The sequence below is a fragment of the Dermacentor andersoni genome, chromosome 1 (assembly GCF_023375885.2).
Source record: "Dermacentor andersoni chromosome 1, qqDerAnde1_hic_scaffold, whole genome shotgun sequence".
Lineage (NCBI taxonomy): Eukaryota > Metazoa > Arthropoda > Arachnida > Ixodida > Ixodidae > Dermacentor > Dermacentor andersoni.
Genome location: NC_092814.1, coordinates 174,243,695 through 174,261,765, shown reverse-complemented (window position 1 = coordinate 174,261,765; position 18,071 = coordinate 174,243,695). Strand labels below are relative to the sequence as shown.

At 45.0% G+C, this 18,071-nt stretch overlaps 1 protein-coding gene across 1 annotated transcript in view; it reads left to right on the top strand.

The window, feature by feature from the left end:
• LOC126546966 (ribosome biogenesis protein bop1-A) overlaps window positions 1-18,071 on the top strand; it is a 77,037-nt gene that overhangs the window by 46,254 nt on the left and 12,712 nt on the right. The window contains exons 12-15 of the mRNA XM_050194697.3: window positions 982-1,085; window positions 4,516-4,730; window positions 5,308-5,485; window positions 17,189-17,273. Coding sequence (XP_050050654.1) covers window positions 982-1,085; window positions 4,516-4,730; window positions 5,308-5,485; window positions 17,189-17,273 — 582 coding nt within the window. The remainder of the gene's footprint in view (window positions 1-981; window positions 1,086-4,515; window positions 4,731-5,307; window positions 5,486-17,188; window positions 17,274-18,071) is intronic.

The window sequence follows — 18,071 nt, the reverse complement described above, 5'->3', positions numbered from 1 at the left end:
CGCCTGGCGGGGGAAAAAACTAACTTTAGAAAACAAGAATATAGTTCTCCTTCTTCATGTCCTATGGCGCAGAGTGTCAGTGAGCAGTGTGGAAAGTCTCGAAAGTGGCATTTCAAACTGTCGTTAGCGGGCTAACGATGCCCAATGGGTGAGGAACGGAAGGAGTTAAGAGAGCGATGGGAAACCAAAGCGAAATCGAGCTGGTGGGCGATGCCGGATGCTGCTGAAGTGAAACATGATGCTCACATCGTGCCACCTGCAGCCGGGAACGGCGGCGTGTTTGGATTATTGCATACTAAAAAGTGTGCAGTATGCTACCGATGGCACTACGCATCACGTGTTGTGAAACAGGTGAAGATACTTATCGCAATAGGTTTGACGACTTGGCCTGAGATTTGCTGGTACCGAAAGAAGAAACTGTGCGCGCTGTCATTTTCACATGAGATGGGCGGCTATATACTGTTCTCGATCGCCTGTGCGCCTCGCGCATCTTCTTGTTTACATAGGATCTAAGAGCTGGAAAACGTATCATACGATCGCAGTTTGGCGAAGTACTGAAAGTTGGTGCCGAAAAATCTTGTGTTCCGGGAACGTGTGAACTGGTAAAAAATGAGCGTGACTCTGTTGGGTCATTTTTTGTGTTCTTGATTGCGAACGTTCGCGTCGGGAAAATGTATGTAGCAGAAACGTATTAACGAGGTTCTACTGTATCCTAGTAATTCTGTGAAGACATAATTGCCTTTTTAATCTTTTCTTTTCAGTGATTGACCTATTTTGCTATTGACTTTGAGTTTACCATATCAGAACCCAGCTGTGCATTGAAGCTTATCAAAATGCATTTGCAGTGATGCATTGTTTAAAATGCATTATGATATGGTGGCAGGACTGTTTTAGCTAAGCTGTCAGCGCACACACTTATTCCACATGCTTGTGGCAGGCAAGGTGAAAAATTTGTGATAATGAAGCAGTTTTTCTTTGCAGGGAAAATGCTGTACATATCATCAATCCTGGTGTTGGAGATAAATTGGTGCTAAACAATACTGATACTGTTCTTTCATCATTACCCGAAGAAGCCACTCCTTCTGGTGAGAATATGACGCCTTCTTATTCAAGTACGTAGATAGTATTGCTGCAGTTCAGGCAAACTTGGGCAAGGTCATCTTGGGTAATATATTTTAGTAAGAGCAGGCAGAATATGGGATTGTTTTCAGCATGTTTGCTATCTGGCAACGCTTAAATATTTGCGACGTGTAAAGCAATTTTCAGCATCCACTCTAGTATGTAGAGGGATTGAACTATACCTGTGCCAGGTTTACGGCACAGGTAAGAGAAATTATTTTCACTTGTTTTACAGGGTATGTTAGTGGCCCCTGGAGCAGCTAGTTCAATTATTATGCATCCCCTAATTGCCCCCCACACGTGAAATTTTCTCGTAAAAGCCTCGGCATGCTGCCCATGTGCTTGCAAGCTTTTGTCCCAATCTGACTGTACTTCTGTCATTGCACTCAAGTTAGGCTGATAATTTCTGTTAATTTTCCCAATCACCCTCACATCCTAGTAACTTCCTACGATGTCTGTTCCTTTAAAGCAGGAGTTCTCAAGCTGCATTTCACGGAACATGGGCTCCCCGAATAGCATTCATTTTTGGGTCCTATGAGCGATCGCAACGATTTCGACCCCATTCCATTTTCCCCAACTCACTTCCACACTTTATTGATTTGTAGAAGACATCTTGCATTGCATCTTGGATTTATATCTCACACCAAATTCACACATCAGTAGTCTGTGAGAGACCAACACAGCAGCGGGTCGCTAGATTCATCACTGGGATTTGTGGGCCCGCAGTGGCTGCGCTGAGCACTTTTCATTCATGCTCGCGAGCGTAGTTTGTAACACGTGAGCGGGAATCAACTTGGAAGTTCTGCGAGCTGAGCGAATTTAGCGGTGTCTGCCTGGTTAGCCCTTGTTGTTGAAGATGACAACATTGGCTGTTTAAACGGCATATTGTAACGGACATGCGGGGCGCATTCACGTGTGGTTTGTGATTCCGGGGTGTCAGTGGCGGCACACGGCACAACCAGTATTTCGCACTGTGTCGGTTTTTACTCTATACGTAATGAAAATGCTCAACAAGCATTTCGACGCATGCAAGGGGCGCCGCTGCGTACCAAGCAACACAGGCATTTAAGCTTAGCATTGTGATCAGTATATCGAAGACTATTCCTCAGCATGAGTGACTCTTGATATTTGTTCGAAATAAACTTTTGTGCGTCTGACACTTAATTTGCGTCAAGATGCTATTTATGGCTCGCGGTACCAAGACCAGTAGCTGTGTGGTCGACGCACGCTGTAAATAGGTGCATGGAGTGCCGTGAAAAGAAAATTAATGTTTTATGTATTATCATAAGTTTCTTATCAAGAGTGATGGCCTTTGCGATCAAAGATAACAACCAGACGCTGCAGCTGTGCTGCTTTGATTATTGTCTTGCTCGCACAAAGGCAGATCCACAAGGAAGGCCCTGCCCCTTCCCCCCATCCTCTTTGCTGTATGGTTTAATGCAGAGTTTTCTACTAAAATTTTTATAGGAAACTATGCCTTAATGAGCTGTTATAGCGAGTCAGTAAAGAGGGAGATAGGAAGGGTTCTGCGGCACTCTGGGAAAGCTGGTGAGGTTCTCCAAGGCCAGAAAGTTTGAAAACTCCTGCTTTAAAGCTTCATCCCCTTCCCTAATCTAGTTCTGTTACAGATAACTGTTTTAAACGTCCCCATTGCTTTTATTATGCGCAGTTAGATTGGCCGATAATTTCCTGTTACACCCCCACTGAAAGTGCTGCCTCCATATTCCTGCAAATTTTTTACTTGATGAACTTTAAGTTTTTTTGCATGAGGCGTAAATGCATAATCTACACTATCTTTTTGCAAATGCTTTTCTGCACACAGCTCCTCACCATGGTTACTGGAAGCTAATGTCTGTTTGCAGTCAAACCTTAGATTATAATGAAGTTTGATTTAGCAAAATCTATGATATAACAAACTTTAAGTTCACACTTTTATTTCCATTAACTTTGTTCATTATTCCCTTGATTTAGCAGAGTAATCTTGTGACACAGTACCAATTTAACAAAGTTCACTTGCTTTGCAGTGTGTACCTGGAGCCTCTGGTACAATAGATGAAAATTGTTGCCCCCACAGTGAATTTGTTATTTACACATGTTCTTTCATGTGCAAATGTTGCTGGCAAGTGCGAAAAAGCACTGGCCATCAAGCAGAGGATGGAACATGCCTCTTCGCCATCTCTTGTGCTGGTATGAAAAATGCCTGGGGGCACCGTTGATGCTCACGGATATGCTCCCAAATGCGCCAGCAGCCTGTCAGAACAGGGAAACAGCAACTGAAAGTGAGCTTACAGGCACCTCAGTGATGTCCAAAGGGATGCTAGTGGTCTTAGTGTCACGCCCTATCATTATTACAAATGTCATACTATCGCCATTTTGGCCTTGTGACTTGGTCATTTTAAACAAACAAAACGACAGCTTAACATTGGCAACCTGTAAGGCTGATAGACATCTGCACATGGCACTATGTGACTGCAGCTGCTAGCAGTAGGTGTGACCCATGTGGAAGCTCCACTCTACAATATCTCTACTGCACACACCAGTGCTTTTGATCCTGTAGTTATGCTCAAGTATCTTGCAGGATTTTGTTCATGCATGCTTACCAAGAATATGCTATCTACCAGGACTCGTTCTAGTTGCCTATAAAGTAATTTTTAATACTGAAACACAAAAATCTTGGCTAAATTAATTAAGTTGCTTTTTCAGCTTATTTTTTTTGGTGCAAATACAATTTAGTAATGTGTGTCAAGATTGGACTGTCTACCAGTTTTCAGTGCAAATATCACAGCAGCAGTTTCTGAAGTTGTTAACACTGCATGGGAGTGGCAGCATCCTTCCTTAGATGGCAAAGCTTAAGGCACTGAGGATTAGCGTAGAAGTGCATGTGTGTTTCTAATAATAATTCTACTAGTTTTGAAATTCATGAGAATGATGAAAGCAAAAGCTGTGAACAGTTAATTGCATGCAGCAACATTGCGCAGTACCAACAAAACTTCATGTCTGGCATCATGCACGCAGCTGCTGCTCGGAGAAGTCCTGCTGTGAATGTGCAAACTTATGTTACTCAATGCCCCCAATGAAATGACGGCCAGAATGCACTGACATCAGGATATTTTAGCATAGCATGGTATACACAATCCACTACCATGCTCCATGCCAGCACATACCATCTGTGCACATGCCCCTTCAGAGCAACCCATTGTGATAGTAGATTGCACACTTTACTTTGCTGAAACATTTTTGTTATCGCCAGTATAGCTTCTCTGTATTGGCCGTTGCATGTAGTGCCCAGCTTTCTCAGGTGGAATGGCAGGGATTCCAAAATGCTGCACAGAGTGTGGCTCACTGTTCCCTATGTCAAGACCTGCATCAGTCTGCTAAGTGGGTCTCTGTGTGCAGAAGGTGGCAAGTTTACTGCTGCAACCTGGGAAGCGGTGTTACCAACATCAAAAGAGTTCAGTAGCCAAGGACTACGACTGAGTGTGGTTCACCGGCACACAGTGTCGCAAGTAACATGGCATGCCAAGGGAGACTACTTTGCTGTTGTGCTTACTGGTGGCAGTGGGGGCGAGAGTGGGGTTGTGATCCACCATTTGTCCCATAGAAGGTCACAGGTAAGAACATTTTTCTTCCTAGCACTGTAAACTGTACTAGTCTGGGATTTGTCTGTCACACGCTTTATTTGCTCTAAAATTCATACTGCACTACACGTACTTTTGCTTTACTTGCATTTGCTGCATGTAAGTTAAATTAAGTTGGGCATGGTACTTAAGTTTGTACAGTGCATTCTTTTCTGTAATGTTTTCTCTTGGGTGATTACGTTATTTGAGTTAATTTATTCTACTTGCACTTGCTTTGTCTCTTTTCTCGGTGTAATCAAACTTACCATTCAAGGCAGCACGTCATACTTATTGCACTGCCTTTGTATGTGCACTGTTACCCTATTGTAAACTTAGTGACACGTTTGCAGAATCGCAAACTGGCTTGACATATTATAGAGCTAGGTTGTGCAAACTAAGCCTATAGTGCAAGAATACTTTGAAACTTTGTGTTCTACTAGATTTTAAAAATAGCTTTCAACGGTCAGTCACTCATTTCATCTAGTGAGCAAACATTTGGATAAACCACTTATCAATGTGTTAAGACAGTAGTCTGCACGAACTATTTTCTGAGGCCTCTCTGTCTTTGCAGGCACCTTTTTCAAAGTTGAAGGGAACTGTCTCACGTGTGCTGTTTCACCCTGTACGGCCCTACTTTTTTGTGGCCATGCAACGCTTTGTGCGTGTGTACAACTTGCTCAAACAGGAGCTGTCCAAAAAGCTCATATCTAACTGCAAATGGATCTCGAGCATTGCTGTCCACCCCAAAGGTGAGTCACTGGCTAGCGATTCAAGAGGGCGTGTTTTTCCAGCTTTCTTGGCTACTCATTGACTTTTGAGCATTTGTCTCACTTTTCCTGATACTTTAATACAGTCAAACCCAGATATATTGAATCGGAAGTGAATAAAAATATAGTTCGATATAGTATTGGTAATTCGATATATAAAATAAAAATATTATACGGAAATTTTCAAGGAGATTTTACATCTGTTTCTTATACCTAATAATTCATTATAAATGGGTTCAATATGTCCAGGTTTGACTGTATTGACACATGTACTTATTTAGACTTTTCTCGGGGAGTGCATTTCACTCACTACGATCACTACAAGTTATCGCTCAGCGCAAGATGCGCCTGCATAATTTGGAAGTTACTCGAATGTCATCGTTGATTTTATCTGTTTTGTATGTTCTCGCCGAACCTTGTGTAATTGGATTGTACGCGCAACACGAATTGTGTAGTACTTTCTGGAAAGCACACACACTCCAGCGATTACCCTGGAACCTTCAACGAGTCATGTAAAAGCCGACACGCTTGAGCCGCAGATCAAATTTTCAATGATCGCCGACTGTGTTCCCCAAGTAGTCCCCAAGAAAACGATAAATAAGTACACATCAGTATTGTATCGAGTTTGTTTGCAATCCATTTGTAATGATGTTGATTAACTCTTTCCCTACCATGGGGAAAATAGGTGTTTTTGGTAGGTTACATCAGATTTTTTTTTTTTTTTCTGAAAGAACTACTGCACTCAATATTTTATTTAATAAGTAAACAAAAACCAGAATGAATGCGCTTTTTATGCATAAAATTTTTATTAACAAGATGTATGTCATCAAAAAAATATCAATTGCCAGAATCAAGATGGTGGGATAAAATTGAACAATGTTTGTAAAGACACGCTTGTATCTACTAAGAAAAAATGCAACAGAAATTATGAGATGTACAAAATGTATTGCAGTCTAATAGGCACTGTCTCCCAAAAAATCTAAATTTTAAATTGAACAGGTATCCCACTACAAAAAGTTAACTGCAAGCACTACAGTTGGGCGTGCTGGGCTGCGGCCGCCAATGTTCCAGGCTGGTCTGCGTCGTCGTCACTCTCAGAGCCGAAGTATGACGAAAAGGCAGCATCCTCAGACTTGTTGCTGTTCATTCCATTGGTAAAATCAGCCGCGGACATAGCGGAATCGTGAGATCTGCAATTGTTCGAAGCGCGCACGCCATCCCAGAGGTGGCCATTTTTGCTTTCTACTTTGACGATCGCGAAAACTTTGGTGGTGCGCATTCAAAAATCACCGCCTGGCGGGAAAAAGGTGAACTGCTTAGAAAACAAAAATATTGTTCTCCTCCTTCATGTCCGACAGTGCAGTGTGCCCGTGATATCAGTGCATCCGCGCTGATATAATCAGTACACATGTCCGATCCATCCTTCCTCGGGCAACAAACAAAAGAGACTTAGATACATGTACACATTTGCCAAAACTTATGACACTTGCTGGAAATGTTCATCATATGAAGCTTCTGGGGAGGCCGGACGACACGAGTCGACCTTCTAGTAGCATGCGTCGGTTGGATGCCAGGCGAAGGCTCGCCGTCACTTGCTGGTAGCATTGATCCTACGGCTGTTTCTAGAGATGACGTCTCGGAGGCTTGCGCTGTTGGTTCAGCTGGTGCTGCAGGCGCCGGCGCACGGGAGCTTTCACATGGTGGAATCTCCTCGCAGACGTCATCAATTTCACCGTTATACTGTTCACCCGTCCTAAGTAGATGTCGGCGGTTGCGCCGCAGAACACGGTGATCTTGCGTTCGTACGAAATAGGAACGTGGAGCAGTTTCACCAACGACCTTCGCTTTTGGGGACCACGCAGTCGCATCCTGAAGCCTCACCTTCGTGCCTCTGCGCAGCATTGGCAAAGGCTTCCCGGCCTTGGCTCGGTGGTGCTTCCTCACAGGTGCCCGGGACACCCTACCGAAGTCAGGAAGGTTAGAACGAAGTCGCCTTCTTTGCAGAAGCTCACCCGGAGAATGCCCATCTTCCAGTGGTGTTGAGCGATAGGCTAGTAAACCCAGCCAGAAGTCCTCCCTCGCCTCTCGAGTCTTTCTCAGGATGCGCTTTACGATTTGGACACCTTTCTCAGCCAAGCCGTTCGACTGCGAATAACGGGGGCTGGAGGTTACATGGTTGAAGTCGTATGTTTTGGCAAATTTGGCAAATTCATGGCTTGAAAACTGGGTCCGTTATCTGTGCAAACTTCTACAGGTACGCCGTACCTGGCGAACATGGCGCTAAGGGCTGCGATCGTAGTTGCTGCAGTTGTGTCGTCAAGTTTCTCAACCTCAGGGAAATTTGAAAAAGCGTCGTAAGCAACCACGTACGAATTTCCAGCATAAGAAAAGATATCTACGCCGACCCTATACCAAGCACATTTTGGAACTGGCCGCATTTGAAGTGGTTCATGTGGTTGCCTGTACGCGTACTTTTGGCAGGTTGCACAGCTTTCTACTAGCGCAGCTATTTCACCGTTCAGACCGGGCCAAAATGCAAGAGTTCGGGCCCTTTCTTTGCACTTTTGCAACCCGAGGTGTCCAGCATGTATTCTGTTCAGGATGCTTTGTCGCATACTCTTTGGTATGACAACTTTCGAGCCCTTCAGCACTATTCCATTAACGACTGACAGCTCTTTCGCAAAAGGCTTGAGTTCCCCGTTCACCGGCTGCCCGCTTGTTAAGCTCTTCCTCACGGTCTGTAGGTATACGTCACGAGACGTTTCTTGCTGCAGTAACCGCTGCGTTTCGGAAGTGACCATGTAGCCCAAGGACTGCACCGCATGGATCTCCACGTCGTCTGCGGTACCAGAAGTAGTGCCAACTTGATCTTTGCCCTGGTCAGCCGTTGAGCGTGACAACATGTCAGCGAGAACCAGCTGTTTTTGGGAATGTACTGCAAGACAAAGTTGTATTTTAGTAGCCGCAAGAAGAATCTTTGCACTCGCGGTAGCATGTCGGCGATTTCCTTTTGCACGATCGCTATAAGCGGCTTATGGTCTGTTTCGATAAGCACTTTTCTTCCGTACACAAACTCGTGAAACCTTTCACAGCCAAAACAAATTCCGAGTGCCTCCTTTTCAATTTGTGCATAGCTTTGCTCGGCTCGGGTTAATACACTAGATGCATACGCTACTGGTCGCCATTCACCATTGTAGCCTTGCAATAATGCTGCACCGACACCTTCCTTTGATGCATCGCACGTTATCTTAGTTTCTCGTTGCGGATCAAAGATAGCAAGCAGGGGGGCGGTAGTCAAAACTTGTGTTAAGATTTGCCACTCTTGCGTGTGGTTTGCTATCCATTGGAACTCTGCGCGGGACTTGATAAGCTCTCGTAAAGGCGTCGTTCGCTCGGACAACCGTGGCACGAATTTGCTGAAATAGTTCAGTACTCCCAGCATCCGCTGGGAGTACTGAACTCAGTACTGAACTCAGTACTGAACTGAGTCTTGGACGTTGGTGTCGGCATGTTCGCCAAGCTTTCGATAAGCTTTGGGTCAGGCGATATGCCCGTTCGGCTTATGACATCACCAAGGAATTTGACTGATTTCACACCGAACTTGCACTTCTAGGCGTTGAAAGTAAATCCTGCTTTCTCGGCAGCCTTAAGCACTTCCGTCAATCGTTCATCGTGTTCTTTTTTACTGGAACCCCAAACTAAAATGACGTCAATGTATACCAGCACACCAGGTAGACTCTCGAATACTTGACTCATGGTTTGTTGAAATACCTCCGGTGCGGACGAAATGCCGAAGGGCAGACGCAGAAAACGGTATCTCCCAAACGGTGAAGAGAAAGTGCAGATCTTAGATGTGCGCTCGTCAAGCGGTATCTGATGATAGCCGGAGTTCGCGTCAAGACAGCTGAAGTACGCGGCATTGGTTAAACGGGCTTCCAAATCTTCGCGCCTAGGAAGCGGGAAATGCTGCCGCTTTATGTACTTATTAACAGCTCTGGGGTCCATGCACACCCGTAGCGTGCCATCTTTCTTTTTTGCCAGAACTAAAGGACTGGCCCGGTCAGTAGGCTCGTTCACTTTAACAATTATGCCAGCACGCATCATTCTTTCAAGTTCCTTCTTTAGAGGCTCTTCCAGTGCCAAAGGAACTCGTCGAGCTGGTTGCACGACTGGCACCGCTTCAGGTTGCAGGACCATGCTGTATGCCTGCTGCAAACAACCTAGGCCCTTGAAGACATGCCTGAATTTCTTGAGAAGTCCGTTGTTGGAAATCTTGTCTACGGCGCCTACTTTACGCTGGACCAGCCCCAAAGCCTCACTAGCTTCTAGCCCGAGTATGGCCTGACGGCCATTTTTCACAACAAAAAATGTGACCGTAGCAGAAGTATTACGAAGCCTTACTTCCTGCGTAGACGTTCCATAGCACGCTATGGTACCGCCGTTATACGCCCTCAGCACCGAATTGGTTGGATTCAACTCTTCAGCTCCCCTCAGCTGGCGGTAAATTGACATGGGAAACAGGCTTGCCTGCGACCCCCTGTCCACTTTGAAGCTTAACTCGTGATTGCGAACTTGGGCTTTAACCGTCCAATCCCTTTCGTGACTAGATGTCGTGCTCTCGAGAATGTCGAAGACCTCGTCTTGCTGTTTTTTTACTTCGCTGACTACCGCTGACGCGCAACTACTTGCAAAGTGGTTCAGCTTGTGGCACAAACGACACCTCTTTCCAAAGGCTGGGCATTGCTTCGGTTTATGCCAGCGGTTGCACTTACTACAGTGAAATTGTTCTTTTCCTTGCTTCCGCTCTTTTGAGGGTGGCGCCGTGCACCTCGATACGGCATCGACTCTGTCTTCCCCGCTACGCCATACTTCGTTTCGCTGCGCTGCAGTCTCCGCTGCTTTACACATTTCCTCTGCTTTTGCAAAGTCAGTTGGCTGTCCTGAAGAATTTTCTCCCGTAGTCTAGGATCGTGCGTGCCAAATACGATCTGGTCCCTTATCATGGATTCTTGCACAACGCCATAATTACACTGCCCTGCTTGCTTTTTCAGGTCACGAACAAATTTTTCAAATGGTTCTCCCTCCGCTTACTTTCTTGAACGGAATACATATCTCTCGTGCACTTCATTGCTCACTTCGGCACAATAGGCATCAAACTTTCTCACCACTGTACTGTAGTCGGTCTTTTCTTCATCCAGCGCGAACAGGAAGTTGTTGAAGACGTGCAACGCGTCGTCACCCGCCATGCTCAGCAGGAGGGCTGCCTTCGATGCTTCGGTTTTCGACTGGTCCTTTGCCGCCGTTGCCTGCAGAAATAACTCAAATTTTTGCTTAAAACGCTTCCAGTTTTCCGTGACGTTACCCGTCAGCCGCAATGCCTGCGGTGCCTTCAGCAGGTCCATAACGCGTTCTTCACGGGTACGATTCCCCTGAGGCGTCGACAGGCAGCGGAGCAACTTCTGACACCATGTAACGTGCCAAGGGAGACGACGCTTACAGCAGCATGGTCAGTGCAGGAAAGAACGAAGGTTTATTGAGTGCGTGGCTTATAAAGACATGAAGGCAGCGCGCTGTACACACTGCGCATCACCGATGCGCATCCGCGCTGATATAATCAGTACATGTGTCCGATCCACTGCGCTGGTTTTGCTGGCTCGCGAAACTCGCACAAACTGCCAGCAGCAGAGAATTCTATTTCCATGTGATGTCGCGAAATGCCGAACAGTCTACACCACTTGGCCAAAAAGCAGCTGCAGCAGAGAATCTGCCGCTCGGACTTTATTTGTCTTGGCTCGGTAGCGCCGTCTGTCGGACGCCGTTACACTCACTGACGGCAGCAAAGGGCGGTGATGGCGTATGCAACGTCACCACTCCCCTTGGTTGGGTGGCGAGAGATTTGAATTTCGAGAAAGGTATTCGGACCCTTCAGATGCAATTTTCTTGTAAACTAAGTCTTTTCTTGGCACAAAACGAGCGTTGTGAGGTTTCTGGATTGGCATTTAAGCAGTCCATGTCGACAGTCCATGTCGACTTAGTATTAGCCTTTAGTGTCCATTTAAAGAGACACTAAAGGCAAACATTAAGTCAATGTGGACTGTTACAGGGACTGACAAATGGCAAAGAATGTGTTGTGAGACTTTGATGGAAACTAAATTAGCATGATTTATAGTGATAGAATCCAGCACGCTGCTTGCGATTTAAGTAGGAATTATAATTTTAAATTGGAAAAGAAAGTCTCGAAAACCAGTAAGTGGCAAGACCTGGCAGTGAAATCTTGCTACTTTGGGTGCATTTTTTAAGAATATTGTACGTAATACCCCTGTCAAGTGGGCAAGTTAAGTGCACTTAAGGGGAGTGCACTTCGGGACTTTGAGTGACATTTTAGGCTACGCGGCGCTAAACGGTAAAACGGAGCGTACTCGCACTAAAAAAATATGACGGCAGACTAAAAGCATGTTTTTTGATGTAGATTAAAATAAAGAGCTTCTAAAAAGCGATTTCATTAGTTGTATTATAAATAAAAACCAATCTTAATATATATTTACTAAAAAAAATATATATTTATCATAAGAGCGTTATAAGTCAAAGCCGGCCAATACGAATGCCTAGCCAATCCAGAACAAGACGGTCGCGTGCGACGAGGCGGCATTTGACCCTGCTAGAACAGAATATCAGCAAGATCTGTTCTGATTATTTTTTTAAAAGCTGTTCAACAGCTAGAACGAATTTCTGTGGCCTTTTTCTATGCATTACATTTTGTCTCGTTAAAACTGTTGGCGGCGAGGCTACACACTCAAACAGCAAAGAGCGTTCCGTGAACACACTCTGACCGAAGTGCACTCTTCTGCAACTCCACTCCACTTGGGACGTTTAGATTTGGGAAAGTGCACTTAAAACCGAGTGCACTCTCCGTAAGTGCACTTAACTTGCCTGCTTGACAGGGGTATAAGTCGACTGTTATAAAGTGCAGCATAATTATTGCTTAAAATTGCAGTTGGTATATTATTAGACACTTGCACATTATTCTATGCTTTGGAAACCAAAATGCACGCGTGGCTATGGCAACATGCCGAACTCCATGTCACGTGTAAAGGCGTAGTTTTGTTTTCGATCCAATTGGTTTCATTTTGACTGGTTAAACACCAAAGCAGTTGGACGGAAAACCACGAAAACATGAAGCTATTATTGCAGAAATAATTAATCAATTCAAAAAACATGAATCGCAGGAACATCGACTTGATAAACAAAATCATACTTTGTTGCAGCTACGGCCACACTTGTCGTCTGCCTCCCACTAATGCCGGCGTATAATTGCTGTCGCACTCACCTATCACTGTTTTCAGCGTGCTTCCAGTGAACAACTACATTCTCACTGCAAATTAAAAAATTATGATTAAATATGTTCCACGGTGTTTTCTGCATTCGCACTTCATTAGACACCCTGACTGGTAAGCGTTTCATTGCAAAAAAAAAAATGGGTACCGTGAAAATTGGTTGTCAGTCCCTCTAAAGTACCATTCCAGAAACCTTACAGTGCTTGTTTCATGCCAAGAAAAGACTTGGTTTAAGAGAAAGTCACCTTTGAAGGGTCCGCATACTTCTAGCACAGTTCAGATCGCCTGCCCCCGAGCGGGGAGTCGTGATGCTGCATATGCCATCACCACCCTTTGCTGCCGTTGGTGAGTAAAATGGCACCCAACAGCCAGTGCTATGGTTTCGTGCGAATTAGGGTGCCTCAATGTCTTTGCCTGCTGCAGTGGGCCAGGAAGACATTGAAGCACATTATTCTACAAAATGCAAAGTTCTGCTAGAAACCGAGCCAAGACAGAGCCGACAGTGCCATAGAGGAAGGGAAAGGACGCACAATCAAAATATGATCTTTGACGCTCGTCGCGGTGGGCCTCGTTCTCTGCTACTTGCAGTTTGTGTGAGTTTCATGAGTCAGCAAAACCTGCACATCACTATGCAATAACAAAGCCACTGAAACGCAATATTGTGGGCGGCGCAGAGTCGAGCAAAAACGAAACCTTTCACTTGCCCACATTATATTCAAGGGTAACCTGAAAAAGTAGTCTGTGTGTGTGTGTGTGAATCTAATATAAGTAGGCAAGTAGCATTTCCTTCCATCTTATAATGCTATGCAACAATCTTTTTATTTTGTGTGGTTGAGTACTAGTGACAGAATTATAATGAGGAGTCACTAAGCCATCGGGCTAGTACTTGAATGTCCTGGTGGAGTCCCAAATTGTGTCCTGCATTTACAGTTGAACCCACTTATAATGGTACCGGTTTTAACAATATATCGGTTATAACAATGAAAAGCTGCTGCACTGTCAAATTTTGCATCGTTTTCATGGGGAAATAACCCGCTTACTACAATGCCCCGATGTTGCATTATCGATTTTAATGATGAAGTCTGGCTGCTGGGTGTCCGAGCCGAAAGGCAGTGAAATGCGAAATCCTTGAAATGAAAAAAAGAAAATGAGAAATTCTAGCCTCTGCACGATGGCCCGCTGCGCCAACAGCCGCTGTGCACTCATTTTCCAGCCTTCTCCATGTGCCTCTCTCCCGTCGCCCTTCCACCCCTCCGAACACGAATGGGCTGCGCCCATAGTTCTATGCCGTGCCACCCTCCGAAACACAAATGGACCGCACTAACTGCGCTGCTCGCTGGCACCTCATTCAGCGCAGTTCTGCAAACAGCTTAATCGCTTGCATTCATCTTTGTTGGTTGCGTCGAAATCGTTCCTGGCCACGCGGTTTCTCAGCCTCATTTGACTTGCCGCTGAAACAAGATGGCTGATCCGCCGGCTGATCTTTGGCAATGCACGATGTTGCCGGTGAAAAGAAAGCGCATGGCTATAGACTTGGAAACTAAGTGCTTCTAACCGATGAGGCGATCGTCACGAATGTGCTTGTATCGGATAGTGACGGCAACTATGGCAGCGATGATGCGGCGGGGCAGGCTGCCTCAACATTGTCCTCACAGGAGGCCCGGCAGATGATTCAGTCTCTCCTTTTCACGAGGAATCTTCCGTTGCACTACATGGAGCACCTGGATGCCTTGGAGAAGGATGTCGGCAAGCTTCGCGTAAATCATGCAAGGCTGACGGACATAGGGTTTTCTCGTGCAAGCCAGTGAGAAGTATGGGGTGAGGTGCTTGTGGCGATCTTGCCTCAGTGTTTCTTTTGGATGTCTCAAGCTGACAGGCCGCATCGGCAACCTTTTCACATTTTTGAAAAGGCCCCTTTTGGGGCCACTAAAGCGATGCCTCGGCAGTGCTTGCATATCGCTTGCCACCAGTGACCCCTCTGCATTTGTTATACGCCTAGTGCACCGCCTATAGAGGTGCCACTGATAGCCACCTAGCGGGTGCTTCCAACAGTACGCGCGGGAGCAGTAGCAGACACCTCTTTGCAGCAAGGATGGCTGAAGTTGGCAGCTGCGATTTCTCCTTTGTTCGGGTGCAGACTGCTTCTTCTGCGGTGATAGCTGTAGGGAAGACGCTGACCTCTGTGGGAGCGGGTATGAAGACGATGTTACCGGTGTCTGGGACAACATGGTCCACATACGTGCCAGGTGCGTCCCACAGACAAAAGCCACGAACCCCATTTACATTAAGTGGAGCTCATGTTAACTAGCCAATAAATTTTGTTGAGTAATGCGATGTCTCGATCGTCTTTTTTTAAATTCTACCCTTGCCGTAATGCTGCTTCTGTACCTCAATAATAAGCAGCTATCGTTAGTGCAGACTTATATTAAACAAATCCGCACAGTGTGATGTCTGCATATGCTGTTGTGATTTTTCTCCCGATGAATACATGTGACATCGCCGAATAAGTGCAGTCAAAGTTGCCTCAAGAAGGGTAATTGCGAATTTATTTATGGAAATGCGTACAGTAGTCAACGAAGTCACTAAATGCACGGGTTAATAAAAGCGTGTGTTAGCGCTGTACCACCAATGCAATTCTGCTGCATATGCTGATGAACTGCCGTTCCTGCTGCAGTTTTTGCAATTTTTAATTCCTTAAGGGAGCTGCTTGGAAACGTAAAAAGCTAAAGCCTGACTAACTTTCCAGTACTTTTTTTAATGTTACTAGAAAGAGGTGCCACATGATATATTTAAAGGCAGAGCAGCACCAGTCAAAGTAGGTGAGCGCTGGCGGCAAGGCCGGGTTTTGTCCTCTGTGGCGTAGAGGACAAAGAAAGAATTCAGTTGAGTACAAAACTCACATGCAAGAAGGGACTACGTTGTGAAACAAACAAATCGCTCGACGTGTTAAGTCTACTCAGACAGCATCGAGGTGTGATGACTTCCCAAACATGACGCGAACTTTTCAGTGACAAATAGAACAAAAATACCATATGCAGCAACTATTAGCAATTCTCGTACTGAACTACCTGTTTTCTAAACACATTTCCCAAAAAACCACGATATCTAAGATGCCCTCCGGCAAAAAGAATAAAGCTGTTAAAGAAGCACTTGCTTGGTATCATTGCGACAAGACATCGCGTGATTTATACCCTTAACAAACGAGGCAGGGTGAAAACCTCGCAGCTCAAAAGAATCAACAAGAGTTATGCATGAAGCAACTGGCAACAGTTAAACGCATAAAATAGATGTAAAAACATTAAGTGCGCGACAGCTGGTGCGAGGATTTACCGGGCCACATAAAACCAACAATTTCAGTTCTTGCAAACTTCAGTAGCTTTAGCGTACAGCACAATGCGCTTGTGCAGTCTCGCTGCCTAGATAGCGCAACGCAGTAAAGAAGCGGAAAACAATATAAAGGGAAAACGACATTCCAAACTTTAGCGAAATGCCTTTAAACCGCACACTGCACTGCAGGCAAACTATGTCGCGAATGCGTCTAATTATGATTGAGTGGAAAAAAACACCAACGCGACAAAGGAAAGGATGAGACTAGAAATTTCCCGCCGAAGCGACGATCCATTGCTACCATTGCTCCCGCTGATGAGGCTCTGCAGGGAATGATTAGAGCCGTATCACTGGCACGTTTTCGCTGGTATTTGAGCCCCCCACCCTGCAACAATTCTTCTTCAACATTCCTTGAAGCTTTGGCCACCCCACACATGCGAAGGGTGTTGCCTATGTTGCTCTGAAAATGTGAATAAGACAGAGAAGCACTACCAGCGACACAACAAACTACGGCGCGCGGCTGGCTCTTCTCCCGTGTGTTCTGTGCAAGGCCGCCGCCAGTGGCACGTCCATCGGCACGCAGTACGCGTATAGCAGCGCTATTCTATAACGGCGACAGCCGCGGCTTGCTACATGCGATCGGAGCACCCAGAAAGCAGTTCAACAAGTGAACACAATCAGCAGCTGGTTGTGGGAAGGTGGTGGGGAGGGGCACTGAGCCTCCCTGCCATTATGGTTTTCTCAAATCAGCTCTGCCATCCCCTATTTTGATTTTTTCATGCAACCTGGTTATAATAATTATCAGTTATAACAATGGAATTTCCGTGGCACTTGAATATTGTGATAAGTGAGTTCGACTGTACCTTGATTTCTCTATTGCTCAAGCTATGTTATCGATAATATTGATGCCTTAGACATTCTTGAGCATTAATCTATGACTTTAGCTTTACTTAATATTTAGTGTCCGTTTAATTCTCTGGTGAAATGTGCAGGCTTATGTATGTTTACCATGTTGTTTTCCTAGGTGACAATGTCATCACTGGCAGCTTTGAGAACAGGTTGACTTGGTTTGACATGGACCTTTCTGTGAAACCCTATAAAACACTACGGTAAGGAGCCCTAGCTTGAATAGTGAACTGTGCATGGTCCTGTAGTGACGACCTGTCAAGATGGCGAGTAGGTTCTTGTAACAGCTTATTGTAAATCTAATATTCATTTAGTGCCTAAGACCTGTTACGACAGAGGCAGAATACGCAAGGAAGTGTTAATAGCACATAAACTGGCCAAGAGAGGCTACAAGCTAAATCTGTCTCTTTGCTTTAAGCAAGACATCAACCTAGTGTTTTAGCATGAGGTCTATTGAGCTCTTTGTTTATATAAAACTTTCATGGCAACATTCACATGTCAAAGCAGGGCTTTTGCTTGTGGCTTTGATTTGTTATGGCTGTGTAGTGTAAAGTTATGCAGTTCATGAGGTGTGCTAATTAATATATTTGAAATGATTTATAGTTTTGATGCAGTATGTACTAGCGTAATGAAAAGTAATAGCATAGAAAATATTGTTACGTTTCACAGACACATCATGCTAACGTTGTGCAGTATTGATATTCTGATATTGCTTGTGTTGATTCTAGTGCAGTTTGACTTGAGCTCAGAATTTACGCACACTTCCTTGGATCAAGTTTTCCAGCTGTTTACCTACTTCTTAACACACCTTCCATATCACACTTTTTATGTCCTGGCTTTCTAGATGCACTTCTATACAAATACTGACTGAAGCTGTGGGAATACATTATTTTAAAGGATATATAGTATAGTACAGCAACTGATAAGTTATGTGCTGAGAATAAACACACAGGGCAGCTTGCATATGTTCTGCTAGCATATACAGCGTGTCCCAGCTAACT